This window comes from Catharus ustulatus, chromosome 3 (assembly GCF_009819885.2).
Source record: "Catharus ustulatus isolate bCatUst1 chromosome 3, bCatUst1.pri.v2, whole genome shotgun sequence".
Classification (NCBI taxonomy): domain Eukaryota; kingdom Metazoa; phylum Chordata; class Aves; order Passeriformes; family Turdidae; genus Catharus; species Catharus ustulatus.
Window position 1 is genome coordinate 93,557,953 of NC_046223.1, and position 20,302 is coordinate 93,578,254.

Below are 20,302 nucleotides of genomic sequence, written 5' to 3' on the forward strand. Positions count from 1 at the left end.
ATAGAAGCAGTAACTCCCTGGCAATCCTTAGTGCTTCTTACAGCTTCATTCCAATAAAGAGCATGTTAGATTCAAAGCTAATCTGGAAGGACAGGGTTACTTCTTGTACAGACTAATTCACAACTGATTAAGGTAATTTCACCATTATAAGCCGCACCATTTTGACTAAACTTTTGGTCCGAACCCGGAGGTGCGGCTTATAATCAGGTGCGGCCAATATATTGATGAGGTTCAGAAATTTGCCAACCTGGAAGTTTGAGCCCACACGGCCCTGAGCCGAGCCAGAGCCCGCCCAGCCCTGATGGGGAAAAAGCAGGGCTGATCCAAGCCTGCACGGCCCTGGCAGGGGAAAAGCAGGGCCGATCTGAGCCCGCACGGCCCAACCCGAGCCAGTAAACTCCGCGATCCCACGATTCTGTTACTAATTAGCAACTTAGTGAAAGTTGTGCAAGCATCCTTGCTGCAAATGAAAGTGCGGCTTATAATCAGGTGTGGCTTGTAATTGTGAAATTACAGTACTTTCACGAAGTTATTTCAATTATTTTGTTCATGAAAAATTTCAAATTTTAGATTAACTCACTACCCTATACTGAGGACATCTCTGTAAATTCTGCAATGACATGTAATTTGCATAGAACTCCCAGGAGATACCTTGTCAAATACCAGCAATTAGCAAAGTGTCAGGTAAACAGAAAATCTGTTCTTGCATAGTTACTTCTTAAGGCTAAATACTGAAGTCTTTGTAAACCTGCAATGCCCATCAGTCATGCAATTATACAAGCATAAGCATTGAAGGATGGGAACATTTCTACCCTCTGGGAAGCATTAACATGGTCAAGACACTAGTCAGCCTCATTCATTTAAACTTCATTTAAAATGTACTTAAAGCCTCAACAAAACAAAAGAAATACACAGAAATTTCACAGAATTTGAAAAATGGCAGTTCCAGGAAAGCTTGTATAATCAAGGACATTTTGTGTTATGTTTATACAACTTGACTTCATATTAACATTTTGATTACTTTATTTAACATCTCCTGATATTTTGATTACTTTATAGAGGTACGAACTCAGCATGTATGGTCAATGACAGACTCACCTCCCCAGTGCTCATCACACACTGTGAACAAGGTGGTTTTATTGGCTAATCCTGGGAACACACTGCTGCACTCCATAACAATAGCCTGAGGAATCATTATGATGCAGGACACAATCCAGATAATTATAATGCTGTTCCTGGCTCGCTTGGCTGTGCTTTTAAACATCAAAGGGTGACAAATTGCATACCATCGATCCAAAGCAATACAGCTGAGTGTTAGGACAGACACAGAGACTGAAACTGTCTAAAGAAAAGGGAATTTTATGTAAATGTAAATGTAAGGCTTTTTCCCAGAGTTTCCCAAAAATTATTTATCATACCTTCCCCCCAGAGTTTTAAAAATTATTTATATTCTCAAAATAGTTAGTTCTTTATTTTCAATTGTTAAATAGAAACAAAAAAACCACCAGACTCCTTTTAAAATCACTTTTTACCAAATTACAACAGATATCCTCATCTGCTGTATTCCTACTAGAATCCACAAGACAATTCCCACATTAGGATGCCAACTAAACTGAATAAGCATTGCAAAATCAAATTTTGAAATAGAAATTAACTGAGAATTTATAAAACTTAATCTGAAAAAAGCTTTTAAAACATTGGGTGGTGAATTTTATCTTTTTTTCTTTGTAGAAAAATTTATTTGTTGGTCTATGTTATATTAGCATACCAGAGTCATCATTTTGCTTTTTATTTCTACAAGAACAATGAAACTCAGGATGTCATTAAAAAGTCCTTGACAACAATCAGCTTAAGGCTAAGACATTTTACCTTTTTTTTTTTTTTTTTAAGTAAAGGAAATAACCTATCACTTCAGTTTTATTCTTTCAATTTATATGCTAGGTGATCACTCACTCTTCCAGATTTTCTTTCACTAGAATGGAGGTTTTGAAAAACAAAGTTGTGATTTTGATTGTATCAAGTAGAGCTCACAGCTGCTGGAGAATTTTGCCTTTGACAATGTGGCTCTTTGGCCATAGAGGTATCTTCTGCAAATGTAAATTGTGCTGGAGGCACAGAGCTGATGGTCTGCATATAATATGAGTACTGTTTAATTCTTGTGAATTTTAATGACTACAAAGCCAAGCACTTGTCATTCCAGTTTGCCCAGTCAGTTCATCCATACACCTATTCTTAGAAAGGGTATTTGTCAATGATTATGATGCAAATTATTTCAAAACTAGTTAAGTCCACAGGTAAGTGAGTAGAAGCAATTATTGCTTAAGGCAAACAATGTGATCAAATCCCAGTGAACCTGGATACCTTGACAGAAAATCAGTAAACAAAAAAAAAAAAAAAAGCCCATACTGTCTTCAGAAGTCAGATTCTCTGTTCTGGACACTTGTGCAGCTGTTCAGATCCACACAGAGAGAATATTAATGATTTTATTTCTATTTACAGATATTTTTATTGCTTTACATCCTTCTGAATCATTAATAAACATCACAAAAAGTAAAGAGCATCAGAAAAATGTCCCAAAAATGTATTGCCAAAGTCCAACAATCAGATGGATGAAAACCAGTCTTTATTATGCACAATCACATTCAAGTGGAACAGTCTCTTAGACCTCAGCATATACTCTGAGATACCTAGTCAGTGCCAGGTATAGACTTTCATTGGATTAGAAGTATTAGGAAATATTGTTATATCTGGTTTTCATAACAGTGGTTACATGTACACAAACAGAAAAATAATACCTGTAAGTAGGGAATCACTTTACAGAGGGTCTGCCCAAAGAACCATGTTTCTGTGATGTCCACAACTAAAGTTGCTGGAAGACAAGTAATTGTGACCAGAATGTCAGCCAGAGAAAGATTCACTATGAAATAGTTGGTAACGGTCCGCATGTGATGATTCTTCCACACTGCAAGGCAAACTGAATTTAGAAAGACAAGTTAGTGAGATGGAAATTACTCAGGAAATGCTTTTAAGAAGAAAACATTTGATTTTGTGGAATTGAGGAAATATTTATGTCCTTTGTTTAATACAGAAAATATGAATATGCAGTTCAGTGCAAGAACTGTGTTTTCTTTTAGAGTGGAAAAAAGAGAGTACATGTAGAGACGTTCTTGATGTGCAAAGAATAGCTTTCCACAGACTGCAATGTGGGAAATAATCCAATATATAAAGCATCTTACTTCTCTGCTAGTTAATCTTCACCAACTACTCATACAACTTCCTTCATTTCTCTTTCAAGTCATTGGCTCTAGTCTACAGCAATACACATTTACACCTCTAAAAGTGTATCTGTTTTCTAGTGATAGCATGATGCTTAAATCAAATTGCTGGAACACAGAATCTTGCAAACTGTATAAATAAAATGTTTTAAAATATTTTGCTGGATTTAATATATCTATTGTATCTGCAGAGAATCTGTAACAATTTTCTGGGTAACTGTCATACTAATTAAATTAATGAAAGTAATTTTTGCTGTATTAAATGTCACATTTTTGATGATTATCAAAAGCAGCATATAGAAGGCACTTTATAAATGTGTCTTTAAAGCTTGTTTTGTGTATTTTGTCTGTCTTTTTCAAACCAAAAGGCTTCTAGAAACAAGGCAAATCAGTCTGTAAAATCATTGCAGTAAATTCATAAACTGTTAAATTAAAAATGCCATAATTAAGTCTGAGAAAGTAGCAGAAAAGTAGTTTTAAAAATAATTTTTGAAGTCAAACCCTGAGTGACTGGAGCAATCAAAAGCTTTTGAATTATTTAGATTTTTAAATTCATTCACCCAAAGATCTTTAAGAATTGATGCACAAAATTTTCCAGAAACACCACAATACTTCTTGCAAGACAAGAATACAACTCATTGTACATCAAAGGATCTTCCCTGCAAACAATTATTCATTCATCATGCACATCTAGATGAAGATTCAAAGTCTCCTGATCTGTCAGGATATAACACAATGCTTAATTTAGATCAGAGAATGTTAAAAAATTGAGCTAAAAAGGTCCTCAAGAAGTTGCCCAAACCTAAAATGGAATCTGCCAGAGTTAAGCCACTCTCTTATAGTCATTAAACTAGCTAAAACAGCTGGGAAAAAATGCATAGACTTTAAGGCATATAAGCTCTTGAGATCAGATGCTTCTTTAGATCCTAAGAAGGATGATGTGCCTGAAAGCTTCTGTCTATCTGCCAGCTGTATCAGTTGATCTAATAAAATATATTACTTCATTCCACAAATCTTGTCTTATGCCTTTAGACCAACAGAACTACAGCAAGACTACGACTAAACAACAATTGGCAAGTTTACATTTGAAAATGGGTTATATTTGAAGATACATCTCTTAAATTGTTGCACTGTTTAATTATCTTCTCTACAAAAAAAAAAAAAAATTATTCTCATATCTAATCTACTCTTATTTTGCTGCTACTTATATAACTTTTTTTCCTGCATAGGCAGGAATGAGGAAGAGTTTTTTTCCTGCAGCAATGCTTCACATATGTAAGGACTTTTGTTACATATTTCCTCTGAACTTCAGAGCTCTTTTTTACTCTCAGTCATTTCTAGAACTTCTACAACCATCCTTGTTGCTGCTCTCTGGACATTTTCAGACTGAATTGAACATTTCTGGTAAGAGTGCAGTGACCAAAACTGGTAGAATACTCTTTCAAGATCCTACCAGTGCAGTGGCAGGAGCAGAGATTGCAATACTTCTTCTTAAGGGTTGTGTTTAGACAAAGGGAGAGGCTAGGTGGCCTTCAGCTTCTCTAAGACCAGGTGATTTTATTAACGGTCTTCTTAAGATATAGGCTTCCAAGGTTCATCTGAAACTTCTGTTGTCATGCAACATGTGTTCTTCATATATTTTAATGTGTTGCAGAGATAGCTCTGGATTCTCTAGCTTACATAAATTGAATTTTTTCTATACATGTGTCATGCTTTCATAAGTGCAAATGAAAACCTCTCTACAAAGATCTTCACTGTTCTTGCACTGGTTTTGAAGAGGATACAGTATGCATTTCTTCTACTGTTTTCTTCCTGAATACAGAATTTCAGGTTTTTTTAGTGTTGGCCTCAGATATCTAAAAGGCAAGGCTTATAAATTAAAGGCTTAAAGGAAACAACATATTGATTGTATCTTCTTCCCATTTAGAAGATTAAAAGTATCTAGCAAAGTAATTGTTTCTACAGCACTGTATGATAATTACAACGTAACTCATCAGAGTTTTATCACTCTCAATGGGGTTACCACAGTCACAGTCTGATAGTGCAGAGGCAGCACCTAACAGGGAAGTAATACATTGCTGCCCCTCTGGAATATTGTTTGCAGTCAGAAATGCAGTGCTGTGGAAAAAAAATTGCAAAACCCATTTCCCTTCTGATAATTTTAATACTTAGCTCTAAAAATTTGAAGATCTGGAAATTTACTTATGGCTGGTTCTTTATCTTGGGTGCAATTCATACTGAAAGTATGGTCCTGTCTTTCACCTGGGCAAAACTTGATATTAAGTGGCAATGTTTTAGTGCACTTCTTATTCCTTTTATCAACAGGCAAAAATTGAATAAATAAAAAGTTGTTTAAAAGTTCAGAGTTTGGCTACTTGTTTTTTTTTGTTGTTCTTGTTTTTGGTTTGGTTTTTTTTTTCCATATTATGGTTTCAACAATCCCATGTTCTACCCAATTCAGACAAGTATATAATTTACAGCCATGGATGTCAGTGCCTAAACCTGCGAGGTCTGCGGGGTTTTAAGGAGATATGTTTGGTCTTTGACCAGGCCTATTCCCATTCCTGTGCTGGTCCATGTGAAAAAGACCTGAACATAAACATTATTTCTGGTAAAACAAATCCATTAAATTGACAAATATGAGGTCAATCTCACTGGCAGCCAGCTGTATCAGAAATCAATTCAAAGCATTCTGCAAATTGAGTACAAAGCTGTCTATCAGTACGAGTAAATGAAACCTTGTGATACCCTAGAGATCCAAGAATTACTACCAGTTCCATCTCTGACACAAAGAAAGTGAAGTGCAGAACCGAAGTTGTGAAAGGCCGTACAATAAATCAGACACAGAATGAGAAACTTGGACTCCTAATTCCCTGCCGTGTACTAAACCTTCCAGATCACACTGGCTCCACACAGATGGAATGTAGATGAACCTCAGCATTTGCTGTTCCTCAGAGTAACATAAAAGACTACGCCTCTTGCTACTCGTGGTGTAGCAGTGTTTAGGAGGGCCAGGGTACAGAAATTACCCCTGAATTCCATTGAATTCTAATCCATGGGGGGAGGCACCTGGAAGGTGAAAAAACACAATATATTGCAAGTATAGAAATGCAAGATAATTTGTTACTTTATATTATTATATTTCTCTGCTTATTCTTGTGTATTTCCCCCTTTGACCTCTTCTCCTCAGCATAAAACATTTCCCACCCTTTTAATGGCATATAGTACAAGAGCACCCTAATCAGCTTTAAGTTTACATAAATATTTAAATGCTATCATAATAATTAAATATCCCAGAAACTCGTTCCGTGAATGTACTAAGAAAAAAAAAAAAAAATTGTGAAGAAAAGTTTCTGAAGTATTTTAAAATCAAGTCAGCTTTCTCTGTCCTCGTTGCCCTCTGCTGTTTGCAGTACTATTTTCAACCTGCCACAAGCATTGGTAATGTTTCCTTTCAGTGCAAGGCTAAAAAGCTGTGAGGATCTGCTAAGAGTTGTTTGAATAGGATAGAATAGTAAAAAGTAATAAATAAGTCCTGAATTACATAGTTAGTTCAATACATTCCTTCCAGGCTGGCTCTTTCTGAGTTTGCTACAGTTCAAGGCTACTCAGTAGACTTGGACAATAGCGCCATTGATAGTGTTCTAGCAGTTCATCAAGAAAGATTCTCTAGCCTGTGCTCAAAATCTGCTGTTTTATAGGAGTGAAAAATAGTTTGACTATGCCAGTGAATATTGTGCAGCTAGTTGAGTGTAAGAACAAAAGAATTTCATCTACTCTCCACTTTCACTCCTTTAATTACGCATTTTCATCTCAGGCAGTTTTACAGAGAGGCACTCAGCTGACAGAAACACTCAAGTAACATGCTAGGCAAAGAAAGTTCCATGGAGTGGAAATGCCATCTGCCTACCCAAACAGAAATAGCAGAGAGTTGTGAATTTTCACTTATCTTGAGGAAGAGAGAAAGGATAAGAAAGGTAGTAAAGATTCTCAATTGGGAGTAATTTACTGAAAAGTACAGTAATTTAACAATTACAAGCCGCAACATTTTGACTAAAATTTTGCTCCCACACCGGAAATGCAGCTTACACTCAGGGGCGACTTAAATGTGAATAATTTTCTGACATTTCCAACCCCAGAAGTGCAAACCGAGGTGCTGAGCGGAGCACCGGCCAGTAAAACCCGGGTTTTCGTGATTGTTACAAATTGGTCTTACAATTGTTACAAGTCTGTTGCGCAGCGGGTGGAACCGGGATCCCTGCTGGCAGCGCAGGAGGGGGAGGGAGGCAGGGGAGCTCCCTCCTTCCCTCCTCTCCCTCAGCTTGGGGGAGGCAGGGGCTCCGTGCTGCCATCCCCATAGCTCAGGCGGGAGGCAGGCGGCTCCCTCCTGCCACCGCAGGAGCGGGGGGTGCTCCTTCTCCTCCTGTCGCCACCGCCATGGGTGCCAGCGGGCTCTGTGCACCCCCTGCCACCGCGGGGCAGCACCAGGCCAGGGTGAGTGAGCCCAGAGGCGGCGGCCAGCCCCGAGCGGCAGCGCCAAGCTGGGCCACCCCAAGGGGGCTGAGCCTGCACAGCCTGAGCCGAGCCAGTAAACACCGCGATCCTGTGATTCTGTTACTATTTGGCAACTTTGTTGCGTGCAGGTCCTCGCTGCCAACGACAGAGCCGCTTATAATTGGGTGTGGGTAATTTATGGACAAAGAACAAAATGTTTGCCAACACCCGGCGATGCGGCTTATAGTCAGTGCGGCTTGTATTCGTGAAATTACTGTACTTCAAAATCATAAAATAAGAGATGAGGCCAGCAGCAGCCTTCCTAAAAACTTGTGAGATACCACAATGTTTACAGGATGTCAGTTTAGTTGGAGCACAGAAGAGTGGCCCAAGCTAAGTTCTTTACACCTCCATGAAAAAATCTGTGAAATAGTAAAAATAATTTAATAAAACCTCAATTTAATATTATATGCAAAGTTTTAATGCAGACTTTGATGTTCCTAGCTATAAATGGGATTGAGAAAGAAAGTGGGGGAAATGGTGTCAACACAGACACTGGAGAAAAGAGGATTAGAATAATGAAAAAAAAAAAAGGAGAGAAATTTTAAAAAGCAGTTCTGAAATGTGCTTCTGCTGTGCATGATTTTCCCTACTGCTAGTGCTCTAATGGAACCTAATTACCTGTCCAATGTATTGTATTATTTTCCATATTTTTTCCTTTATTTTACAAAAACAGTTAGAACTATTCCTGCAAGTGCAAACAGGCAGGTCAAGGAGCAGCTGTTTTCCAATGGCTGTTAGGCTGTCCCAGCTCCTTCATCTCACTGGGGGCACTTCCCTTTTCCTTTTCCAGACTGCAGCAGAGCTTTAAGCGAAGCACTTGCTGTTCCCACCTCTTCCACACAGTGTCACTGAAGGCTCGGAAACCAGCTGGAGTCGCCAGGCTGAAAGCGTTTGGAAAAATTTGTGGAGGCTCTCCATTAGTCAGGACAGCTCTGTGATAAAAAAGCTGGTTTCTGGACCCATCCTCCAAGCACTGACTATCTCCCGTTCCCCAAAAACGCCTCACACAAAAGCTCCAAAAACAACAACAAAAAAAAAAATTAAAATCAAAATTTGAGACAGATTGCTGTTAGAAATCCATCAAGAAAGTTTCATCTCATATTCCTGAAGAAAAAAAACCCTTCTCTAATATGACAATATAGTAAGATTGGTATTTCTCACGTTCATATTTAGACCCCGTGGTTTAGTGTCCTGGGGCATTTTAATTAGAGGCTGTAATGGTGTTTAATCAATTAGTACAGCTCATTGTATCTCAAGCTGAATATGAAAACAACACAAAAGCTCCATCTGGTATAAAGTGCAGCTGCCTGCCTCCCGGAACATTTATGCTGTCTTGAGCATATTAAACACTGTGCTGCAGTCCTTTCACTGGTGGACTCCTGGGTCAGCTGTCAATTTATTTTCTACATGTCAACCCTAAATAATTTCCTTTACACTCCAGAAGTCTTGTCAACCTCTTGTTCAATGGGTCATCTTTCAGTGATGAATAGAAATGTAATTTCCATAACCAGCAATACCTGCCATTTTCATATATAAAGGAATGACTTTGTCACTTATCTAATTTTTGATGAATAATAAATCCCAGATGGAAGTAAACAAAGAATTATCATTTTTCATACTAAACGACAATGATTTTATTTTGCTTTGGTAATTCAGTCTCACTGTTTGACTGAAATAACATAATATAGTCATCCAGAAATTATTTGGAACAGATGCTGTGATTACAGGACCTGGTAATCAGCATCTCCTAATGCATTAGGCAGAAAGCTTCTAAAAAACTTACTCTTTCACACTATTTTACAACCAGTGACAAATAGTTTTGAATTATACATTATTTATTCACTATCTCCTAACCCACCCACCCCTCACAATGATTTGGTTCTCCATATGGAATTATTCCTCTTGTTCTCTTTTGGTGGTAATACCTGCTGCAAATCAAGGTCTGAGTGGTGAGGTGTCAAGGAACACAGTCATGGAAGGTTGAAAGGATAATATCTAAGCAGATGTGCTACCAAGGGGAATTCTGGAGAGCTAAAGCCCCTGTGAAAACACTGAATGTATTCTGCTGGATGGAAAAATGCTGTCATTAAAACTATCTTGAATGAATCCTGATTAAGGACTCTTCTACTTTGACTTAAAAGTCTAAAAATTAGGTGCCTAAGACTAAGCTTATTTTATTTAAGGAAGGCTTCTCATGAGTCTTTCAATAATTTCATTGATGATCTTGATTAAGGGGAAAGAAGCACTTTAAATTGCAGAGGATATTTAATTAGGGGGTTTTGAAACCAGCAATGAGAACAAAAGATCCAAAACAAAGCGATATGTTCTGTGAATAGGGAGATATCTAATCCTTAAGCTCTCCATCTTTTACGCACCATTAAGTTCTAAACTCACACATTACTTCATTTTTACATAACTAATCTTATCTGAAAGAAAGGAGACCAACATGAGACCAGAATACATTGAAAAGTAATATAAAGAATGACACAAATAAAATACACTGTCTTATACAATCTTTATTATAAAGGAAATACTGAAAAAAAAACCCAACCCAAAAAAACAAACCTGCATCTGGTAACAATGCCTGGCAGATAAGAATTGTTCTTGAATTTGTGATGTAATAACTGAAAAGATGGCAAATGCTCTGAGCAAAGGAATTACATGGCTATCAGTGAGGAGACAGCTCCTCATCAACAGGGAACACCAAATGTGTTCAAACATGTGTGAAGGGACTCTTAGAAACACGACAAAAGGAGCAGGTGGCTGGGTCAGGCTCCCTTGTATAAACAAGTGTGTATGTGTAGATTCCATCACATAGGAAAAATAAAACTGTAAAAAATGTAGAACACATGAAATCCCAACGTATTTTGCTGATTATCAGCTTCAGTGGAATGTACTAATAGGGAACTGTCACCCACAAAAGACAGTGAGGATCTACATAAACAAAACAGATGATTGCAACTAGTTTGCTTGCAGCAATATGTTTTCTGAGATTTTCTACCTATCACATGTTCTGTTGTACCAAAGGTTTTAAACAGACTTAAGAGCTGTGGGCTGTGTGTTACTCATGTGCCTCAGCACACTTCCACATCTTAAGTACTGGCTTATCAAGGAATTAGAGAAGAAAACAAGAACTGAATTCTGTGTACTGGAAGCTTATGTCCATGGATCATAACTGGGAGTAATAGCACAACCATCTAATTGGAACTGGATTCATTTCCTAAATTGGTCACATTACATAATCTTAGGCAATTAACAGCCTGATGGAAATGGGAGTTATTAGCAGAAGACCAGCTATGCTATAAAAACAGACTGCCCAAAATGCCTGGTTTGGTCAGCTCTGGAGGAAGTGAAAGGTTCCATCACAGAGTTTTCCTAATCTAACTGTACTGATTAAGACAGACAGATTGGTTTAAAATATCCACTCCCACCTCCCAAATCATTACCAGTATTGGCAAATCCAGTCATCACTGCAGAGCTGGCTATACTGATTTATTAGATGCTTAATAATAATAATTGATTTTATTACAAATAAAGCCGACAAAATCTTTATCCATGCTTCCTATTACAGGCAGGAAAGTCAGAAAATTAGATGTCATACTGTATATGACACTATGATAAAAAGATTTCACACTTTGCTGATTCAATTTAAAGCTGCATGACATTAAAATGATGTGTTTCACAGCTGAAATGCTGTGTAACTTTGGAAAAATATGCTTCAAAAAGCATCTATCAGTCACTGCAACATGAGTTGTACTAGTAAAGACCTTTCCATGTCCACATCTCCTTCTAATAGAGATGTAAGACTCAGCGCCTTTTCTGCAGGATATACAAAGAAAACACAATTCACTATGCTAATGGCATGTTCTAGCAAACACCTTGCATATTATACAACTTCTGAATCCGTATAATGTATTCTCATTGTCAATATAATATTCCACAAACTGGCTAAAATCCTTGTAGTCCTACTGTGCTAAGAACCCGGAGACAGAGCACAGTTCCGTCAGAGCTGAGTGCATCTCCTGGCTCTGCAACTTCTGCCCCCTGTCCAGGAGCTAGCTGTCCATGCTGGGGGCCAGCTCTGGTAGGGAGCAGCATGTAAGCTGGTAAGACTTCTGGGAACACAGCTTTTGGAGTTTTGGAGTATTCTTTGGAGAGTCAGCCTTTTGCCCCAGAGCTGCATTTAAGCTCAGGCTCTCACACTAAGCTCAGGCAAAGACCAGGTTGCAAGTATGCTTTTGCCTTGCTGAATTTGATTGTTCATTCTCTGACTTGATTTTCTGGCTTAACCTCAGACCTGCTTCATCACTATGGATTTGTCTGGTGATTGCTGGGAGGTGACTGAAACCTGGTAAACATCTTCAGACCTACCAAGCTCTCAGGCACTGTGGGACTGTGATGCTGAGCACACCGCCCTGTCAGTCTTGCTGCTGCCCTCAGCTCCTGGTTCCCCTGGGGAACAGTCCATCATAGTTCTTCTCTGACACATTCCACTTGTGAGACAGGCAGTAACTCAGCTGCTTATGTCCAAGAAAACAAAGAAGGTTTCACTTGACATGCAACATTAAAAAAACCCTGTGCTTTATAAATGAAAAAAACCCATCCCAAACCCTTCCATATCTTTTTTTGTTTTGAAAGACAGTGGGTAATCCCTATATTATGCAAACAGCAATGTACTTCAGTTGATTCTTGAACTCTTACACAAATTGAGCTCATACTTTCTCTATCTTAGGTAGAAAAAATACATACATATTGTCTCATTTCCTATGTGCTGCCTTCATAACAATGATAATGCCATTCTAGATATTATTTATCCAACAGATAAAGGTGACTCTCATGCTGATATTACAAGCAAAGTCCTTTCAATGCCAGATTCCCCAAGTAATCTGAAAAAAAAAAAAAAAGAAATGTAATAATTTATTTATTAAATGTAATTAAATGAAATATGCCTGACCTACAGCAATGAAATAGGATTCATGAAGATAATTTAAGAGAATACATGACTCATCCTATTCTATCAACATAGGCATGTATGCCTAGACCTCAGTATTCACTGGATATCTTTAAAATTATAATAGAGCAACATTTGAGAGAGTTGCTTATTCATAGGCATTGAGCAGGACTCTGGTATTAGAGCCATACACAGTTTTTTTTTCTGCTCCAGCCCTAGAAAAATCAAATGGAGACTGTTGAACTCTATGAGTCAGACTATGAACTCTTTGAAGGAAGGAGCATAGTTGGGTTCTTACAGATCTCAGCAAAACTAGCAGTTACTGTAAACCAGATAATAAATAATACATCTATCCAGAGAAGGGTAAGTCTTTCACAATCTTGTTCTGAGTTGGAATGAAAAGCAAGTATCATGAAACTATGTGAGGAAAGAAAGTTTCTGAGAGCTCTCACTGATGGTTTCTTACCCTTGGAAGCCAGCAGTGTTGACTTTCAAACTGGGCAGTGGCAGCCTGTATGTGCTAAAGATTTCAGCTCCTGCCAGCTCTGGGCAGACCTGCCAAGAGGCTCAGCAGCCCAGCTGGTGGGATGCCAGGAGGTTGCTAGTTTTGCCTTCAGTCTTTGATCAAACCAAGTCATCTCTGCTGTACACTTTCATTTTGATGTATGCATGTTCCCTGAGACAAACCATTTCATTAGAAAAATCCTGACCCACGTGAATAAATAACTTCAACAAGGGTCATTTGCATTCTTCATATGGATACACAGTTAAATATATGTAGTTGTACAGTACCTTCCAATCCCTTGTAGTCTTACTGTAGTTATTAATTACTGCAACTGATCGGCATGGAATGGCATCAGTAACCTCCAGACTTCATAAAAACACCTTTTGTTCTTTAATTATCTAGTTTCCTATTTTTAAGTAGTGTTTTTGATGACATGTTTCCAAATAAAGAAGAAAAAGTTCTTTATAGCTAATATACATTCTACATTAAGAAGTGCTATATTTTGCACTAGATATGCAAAGAAATTGCAAGAGTTTAATTGTTCTGCAGTAGTAAAGAAAACTTTGGGTCTTATTTGCAAATAAAGTCCTTACCCTCCACACTTGTTCTGTCTCTAGTGATAAATAGAGACCAAGTGAAGAAGAAAATTGGATAAATCATCATACTGATATTGCCATATAGATTTCAGATTCCATGAGTGTTCATGTAAATATGTTACAAAATCATCTGTCATTAAAATCTGTGTCTTTACCTTGACTTATACTGAAGTACCTGGTGAGCAGCCAACCCAGGCATACAAGAGAATTATTGACATGAAGCACTTTGTGTGCAATACTGAAACCTGCATTCAAATACAGAGACTTGCTAATGTTTTTCACTTTAGCTGGTCTGTGCAGCAGCTTGGACAGTCTGTGTCAACTCTCCTAATTAAATTGAAAGCTAAACAGCAATGCTATTATTAGTGGAATTCCTGCTGTGCATCTCACTCAGGAACCCAATAGATGTCAATCAAAGTTTGAGCTTCTGATTCTATCCTTGGCTGTTAATTAACTGTCAGAATGGTTCAATCCAGATTATTACTAATATCTAAGGGATGTGCTGTGCCTTCCACTTGCACAGATACAATTTCTGGGACACTCCTTATCCCATGTGAGTATACAAACCAAAATAAAAAGCAGAAATTTAATTTTCAGCAGCACATATGGAAAGGGAGGACTTTTCTCAGTTGCTTAAGTGTTATTTGAATAGGACATATTAAAAATAGAATCAAAGCATTGACTCCACATGCCATGAGTTCTGCAACATGGGGCAAACATAAGCAAAGGAAGGCAATGCATCATTAAGGATGATACTATAAAGCATTAAAGATGATATTATAAAGCACTAGTAGCCACTAAAACTCTTTTTAGAAGCACTCCTGCTCTTCTTTGAGAAGGTCCATGACTAAATCCCAGATTAACCTTGAACATGGATTTTTCAAGCAGCAGAAATCAGCTTCTCAGAGACATCCACACATGCCGTTATAGAACATCAGCTGTTCTACATCAGATTTCACGGGTCATAAAAGAGGTCCTCAAAAATGTCTTTGTAAAGAGCACTAGATCACATCCATTTCTCTCCTCAGAATAACATGAGCCTGCAATCAGTGCAGTGTGAGCTTTCTTGAATAAAGATGAGACAGTATTCAGCTACCAAGCACCTGCAGACACCACAAACAATTCACCCATAAACAAAACCAGCAATATAGAGCAAACAGCTTGAGGAGGATCACAGAATCATTTAGGTTGGAAAAGACCTTTAGGATCATTGACTCCAGCTGTAAAGCTGAATTATCTATCGTAGGATTTACTGTGATTTAGAGGATAGAAAGGTGTTCAGGTACTTCTCTGTTCATTTTGAGACAGAGATTTGCTACCATGTACTACAACTTGGAGAGAAAGTTTTCAGAGGACAAAAAATGGACATTCCATCCAGTAAAAGAAATGGTGGGTGGTCAGCCAGATGCCAGTTTCCATCCCAAGCAAAGAGTTAATATACACAAATGTGAGGAAAGAACAGCTGCATATCTGCACTGGTATCATCTCTATTTGTGAGTGCACAGAGAGGAAAGCTTTTCTCCTCGTGGCTTTGGAGGGGGAAAGTGCAAAGAGGGCGAAAGCTCCTATAGCTGATGATTTGACCTTGAATCTGAATCTCTGCTGGTGAGAGGACAGCTTGTCTACAGTATGGGTGGAGGATAATAGGTAAGCACAGGTGGTTCTCCTAAAATAGTCTTTGCTCAAAATCAGACAGAAGGACAGCTTTTATCCTAGTTTAAAAATAAAGCCTATTTGCAGGGCTGTTATCTTTACACTGTCGATCAAGCTGGCTGCAGAGCAATGGACTGAGCCGACGTGCACACAGGCACTTAGCACAACGCTACAGAATTACTAGGAAAAACAAAAAAAAAGCGCATCCGTGCCTTGAAATTAAAAAAAAAAAAAAAAAAAAAAAAAAAAGCCTTTTAAAATATTTCCTTTGGCTGCAGTCTCATTCGCATCTCACTTCGGGAAGCTTGTAGAGTTTGCAGTGACAGCCCTGACACGCACAATTCCTCTTGAAAAACATGAATGAAAGACCCGTATGGCGGGGCGGGGCCCAGCGCGCTCCGTTCAGAGCGGTATCACAGGGATGGACGCCGGGAATGCCAATGGCAGTGACCACAGCCCAGGGGGTCCTCCCGGCGGAGCCGGCTCCCGGCCGACACACCGAGTCCATTCATAAGCGCGGAACTGCTGGGGAGCAGTGTCTGCTCCGCTTCCCCGGACACCGCAGCCCGGGACGGGAGCACGGCCGCCTTGGGGTGGGGGCACGGCCACGGGGAGGGAGCACGGCCGCCCTTGGGATGGGGGCACGGCCGCCCTTGGGATGGGGGCACGGCCGCCCTTGGGATGGGGGCACGGCAGCGCTCCCCTGCAGCAGCACAGGCGCCTGTTCCGACAGCCCGGCGAGATCCCCGCCGTGGGCGGCAGCGGGCTCGGGGGAGCGAAGAGGAGCGATGGGGAGCGAAGAGGAGCGATGGGGAGCGAAGAGGAGCGATGGGGAGCAGCGGGCGGGCTGCTGACGGCCAGACCCCTCTGCCGCTCCCACACACGGTTCCCGCCCGTGTCCCCCCTCCCTTCACCAGCGTCAGCTTTCCGCCACACTCCAGAGCCCCTACCGCTCCCTTGGAGGCGCCCACCGAGCAGCCCCGCTGCCCCCGCCGCCTCCTTCAAGGATGAATGGAAGCGGGAGGAGGCGGGCTGCAGCGGAGGCCCCGCCTCGCCTCGCTCCCTCAATGAGCGCCCGGAGCAGCCGCCTCGCCCCCGCCCCACGGCCCCGCTCCGCGCCCAGCGCGGGGAGAGCGCGGCCGCGCCGGGAGGAGCCGCGCGTTGTGCACAGCGCTGGCTCCCGCCTCGGGCCGGGCGCCGTCCCGCTCCCCGCGCCCCTGTCCCTGTCCCTGTCCTCCAGAATCACCCTGCGCTCGATATCACCAGCCCGGGCTGGGCTGCAGGAGGGAGCGGCACCCTTCCGAGCAGGCTGAGAGGCGGAGCCGCCGCCGTGCCGGGAGGGTTCAGCACCTCGGCCCGGGGGACAGGGGCGGGAGCCGGCGGGCAGCCGCGGCTTTCTGCCGCCGGGCCGCCCCGGTGCGCTCCGCACGCCTCTCCCCGTGCGCGGCCCGGGAACGAGCGGCCCCGCCGCAGCCCCCCGCCCGCGTAGAGGAGCGGATTTTACGGCCCCTTCCGAGCAGCCTGAACTTTCCCCCTCGGCTGGGGACTGCCGCCTTTCCAGAGGGGTGTGCCAAACCCACCCCGGTTTCCAGCCACCCTCCGTGCTAAACCTATCTCGGGAAGGGAGAACGGGAAGTTTTGGGGAGCTCGACTCACCCAAGACGTTCCCGACGAGAGCCACAATGAAGACGACGATGTAGCCGGCGATCAGCGCCCATTCATATTCCTTGGGATGCAAATACTCCTTCCAGAGATATCGCAGGAACTCCTCATCATCGTAGTCGGAGGAAGGGGTTAAAACAGCCTCCCGCGTTTCGTTTAGTTCCGACCCACTCGTCCAATTCCTGTACGGAGGGGAACCATCCTCTGGTTGAATCCCGGACATCACTCGTGGTTGTTCAGGAGGCTGGGAAAAAAGCAACAACCAACAAACCCAAACCCAGACCCTCTCAGAGCATCCGAGCTTTCTCCCGCCGGTCCATCGAGGCTTGTGGTTGCCAGTGCGAAAAGCGGGGTGTGGGGAGAAAAATGACGCGGGAACTTACGGGAACCAATGCGGGAACAGGCTGGGGATACGCGTCGGTCCCCAACCCGCCCTGGCCAGCCTTTTCCCCGGCCGGGCAAGGGTTGAAGCCTCCCCTGCGGAGGCTGCACCCCCCCGCACCGTCGTGGAAAAAGCTGGTCGGGGTAGGTTGCATGCCTCAGGTAGGAGAGTGCGCCCGCCCCCGCTGGAAAAGTCACGTCCGTTTCAGACGATGTTGATTTTTGTTCCCCAAATCACGCACACGCACCCTCACACACCCCCGCATCTCTGTATGCCTCCTCTCCCTCTTCCTCCCCCCGCTTCAGCTCATCTCCAGCTCCTCATCTCTCCCCTCAACCCTACTTCTAGTTTGCCCATCCCTCTTCTGACTCTGCTTCACCTCGGCTTCTCACCCTCTCTTGCACAAACATTTCCCTTTAGACCTTTCTGCATTAGATTCCAGATATATTCAAGATATTTGTGAATTAAAGGCTGTGGAAGGCTGCGGTGGGAGGAAGTGCAGGGTTAAAGGAGCCATTAGAAAACAGTGGCTAACGACGCTGTCTCATTTCTGTGCTGCTTTCAAAGTTAGGCTAAAACGGGAACCCTGTGGATTTCCCAGCACTGGTGAAAAAATCCCGAAGTGAGCTGAGCAGATAAGTGTGAGATTTCACTGGATTTCAAGACTGTGCGACCTCCCTGTAACTGGAGTTTAGCGTGCATTCACTGCTCTGAGGGTGTTTCAAACATCCAGCTTGGGATCTTGATACAGCAACTACCCCTCAGCTATTCTGAAATGGGCTCAGCTGGCAGAAAGTGGTTCAAGAGAACCCAGAAGTGCTAGCTAAGCAGCATGATAGGTTTCCCGGCTGCTGGTCATTACTTCTTGAAATATTTTCATACTTTGCCAAGTGTACCATCTCTGAAAGAGAAGGGATAAGTCTGGACTTGTCCCTCTGTGACTGATAAAATCCCCTCTTTTTCAGACAATCTGTTCATTTCATATCTGAATAATTTAATGAGTCTGATAAAAGTACCATTTCCATTGTGACATGGCACAACTAGCTCAGTTAAGCATTTCAGTGCAGGATCTGCACCTCCATAGAAATGGGGGGAGTATTATGATGCAACTCTACTTCCAACAAAAGCGAGAGGCAGATATTAATTCATTAACACCGTGCATAGAGTGCTTAGCTCTAGACAGTACTTTAAACTACCCAATAGATTTTTAGTGATGTGCAACCTTCTCTACTGCCTTCAAACTTCAATGCAGCATACCTACACCTGGAGTACCTCCTCCTATTTCTATAGACCTACTCACTTTACTTTATTTCCTTGTAAAACAAATTAAAAATTTCCTATTCCACAGGGAACTTGAATGAACCTTTGAGTCTAAATATGTTACAGAGCGAAATATACTCAGATATACAGTAGGATCAGCATCTGTCCTACATAAATTAGACCAGTAGAGTTTGAAAACACCATACACAAGGATTAAATACTCTGCAGTTAACAAAAACACCTAAGGTTATATTAGTTGAGGTATGAATATTGAGAAGTAATTTAAACTCTCCTGACAATGTAGGAATGCAGGATTACTTGGCACACAAAATGGCACCTATTGCAGGAGCTTGTCATGGTCTTTGCTAGTGGTGAAGAGATTTAGAGAATTGACCATTTGGTAATACATAACTGACAATCACACTCATGTTCCATCTCGTTTCCTCTGCTAAAATGTTTGTAAGCCCATTCTATTTGCTTCCAGATTGCCAAAAAAAAATCAAGTAATGTCTTTTTTGACGTAGAATTTCTTCCTCTGTCACCACTAGTGACCCCACCTGCAGTGCTGCATGCAGCTCTGAGGTCCCCAGCAGGGGAAGGACATCAACCTTTTGGAGCCAGTCTAGAGGAGGGCCATCAAGGTGATCTGAGAGATGAAGCACCTCTCCTATCAGGAAAGGTTAAAAGAATTGAGATTGTTCAGGCTGGAAAGAGATGGCTTAACGGTGACTTAATTGTAGCTTCCCAGTACCTGAAGAGACCCCACCAGAAAGATGGAGAGGGACTTTTTACAAAAGTGTGCAGTGATAAGACAAGGTGGGGGTTGGATTTAACCTGAAAGAGAGTAGGTTTATACTTGACATTAGGAAGAAGTTGTTTACTGTGAATCTGGTGAGGAACTGAAACAGGCTGCCCAGAGAAGTTGTGGATATCCCATCCCTGGACATTTTCAAGGCCAGGTCAGATGGAGCTTTGAGGAACCTTGTCTGCTTGAAGGTTCCTTGCCTATAGTAGAGGAGTTGGGATTAGATGATCTTTAAGATCCCTTCCATTCCAACCCATGCCATTCTATGATTCCTATGAATAGTGAGGAATGGAATTAAAAAGGCGTAAATATTTGGAAACAACATGAATTTGTGAAAAACTTGTCATAAGACTCATTCTTTTTTTTTTTCAACAAGATCACAAATTTGGCTGATAAATATCTAAATAATAAATTATGCCTAAATTTGGTATTCCTAGAGAATAGGAAGACATTTGCTTTGATTCATACCTCATACCACACATTCTGATTAGAGAACTGGCTAGTAAAAAAATCAATGTAGCACACATTATAAAGATTAAAAATGGATTATCCAGAATGAAAAGGTAGCAAAGAATCATTGCTAAGCCTATGCATTCCTACTGCCAGTTCTTGGTTCTGTTTTTTTCTCCAATGACCTTGAAGAAGCTGGCAGGTGA

At 41.4% G+C, this 20,302-nt stretch overlaps 1 protein-coding gene across 3 annotated transcripts in view; it reads right to left on the reverse strand.

The window, feature by feature from the left end:
- The window catches only part of HCRTR2 (hypocretin receptor 2), a 34,728-nt gene extending 16,249 nt beyond the window's left edge, over window positions 1–18,479 (reverse strand). For 2 of the 3 annotated variants that reach the window (XM_033055891.2, XM_033055889.2), the window contains exons 1-4: window positions 17,583–18,479; window positions 17,194–17,443; window positions 2,796–2,974; window positions 1,099–1,342 (exon numbers count right to left, since the gene is read on the reverse strand). In XM_033055891.2, coding sequence (XP_032911782.1) covers window positions 1,099–1,342; window positions 2,796–2,974; window positions 17,194–17,443; window positions 17,583–17,735 — 826 coding nt within the window. In that variant the 5' untranslated portion in view covers window positions 17,736–18,479. The remainder of the gene's footprint in view (window positions 1–1,098; window positions 1,343–2,795; window positions 2,975–17,193; window positions 17,444–17,582) is intronic. The other variant, XM_033055890.2, reaches the window with a different exon arrangement.
- Window positions 18,480–20,302: the final 1,823 nt, after the last annotated feature.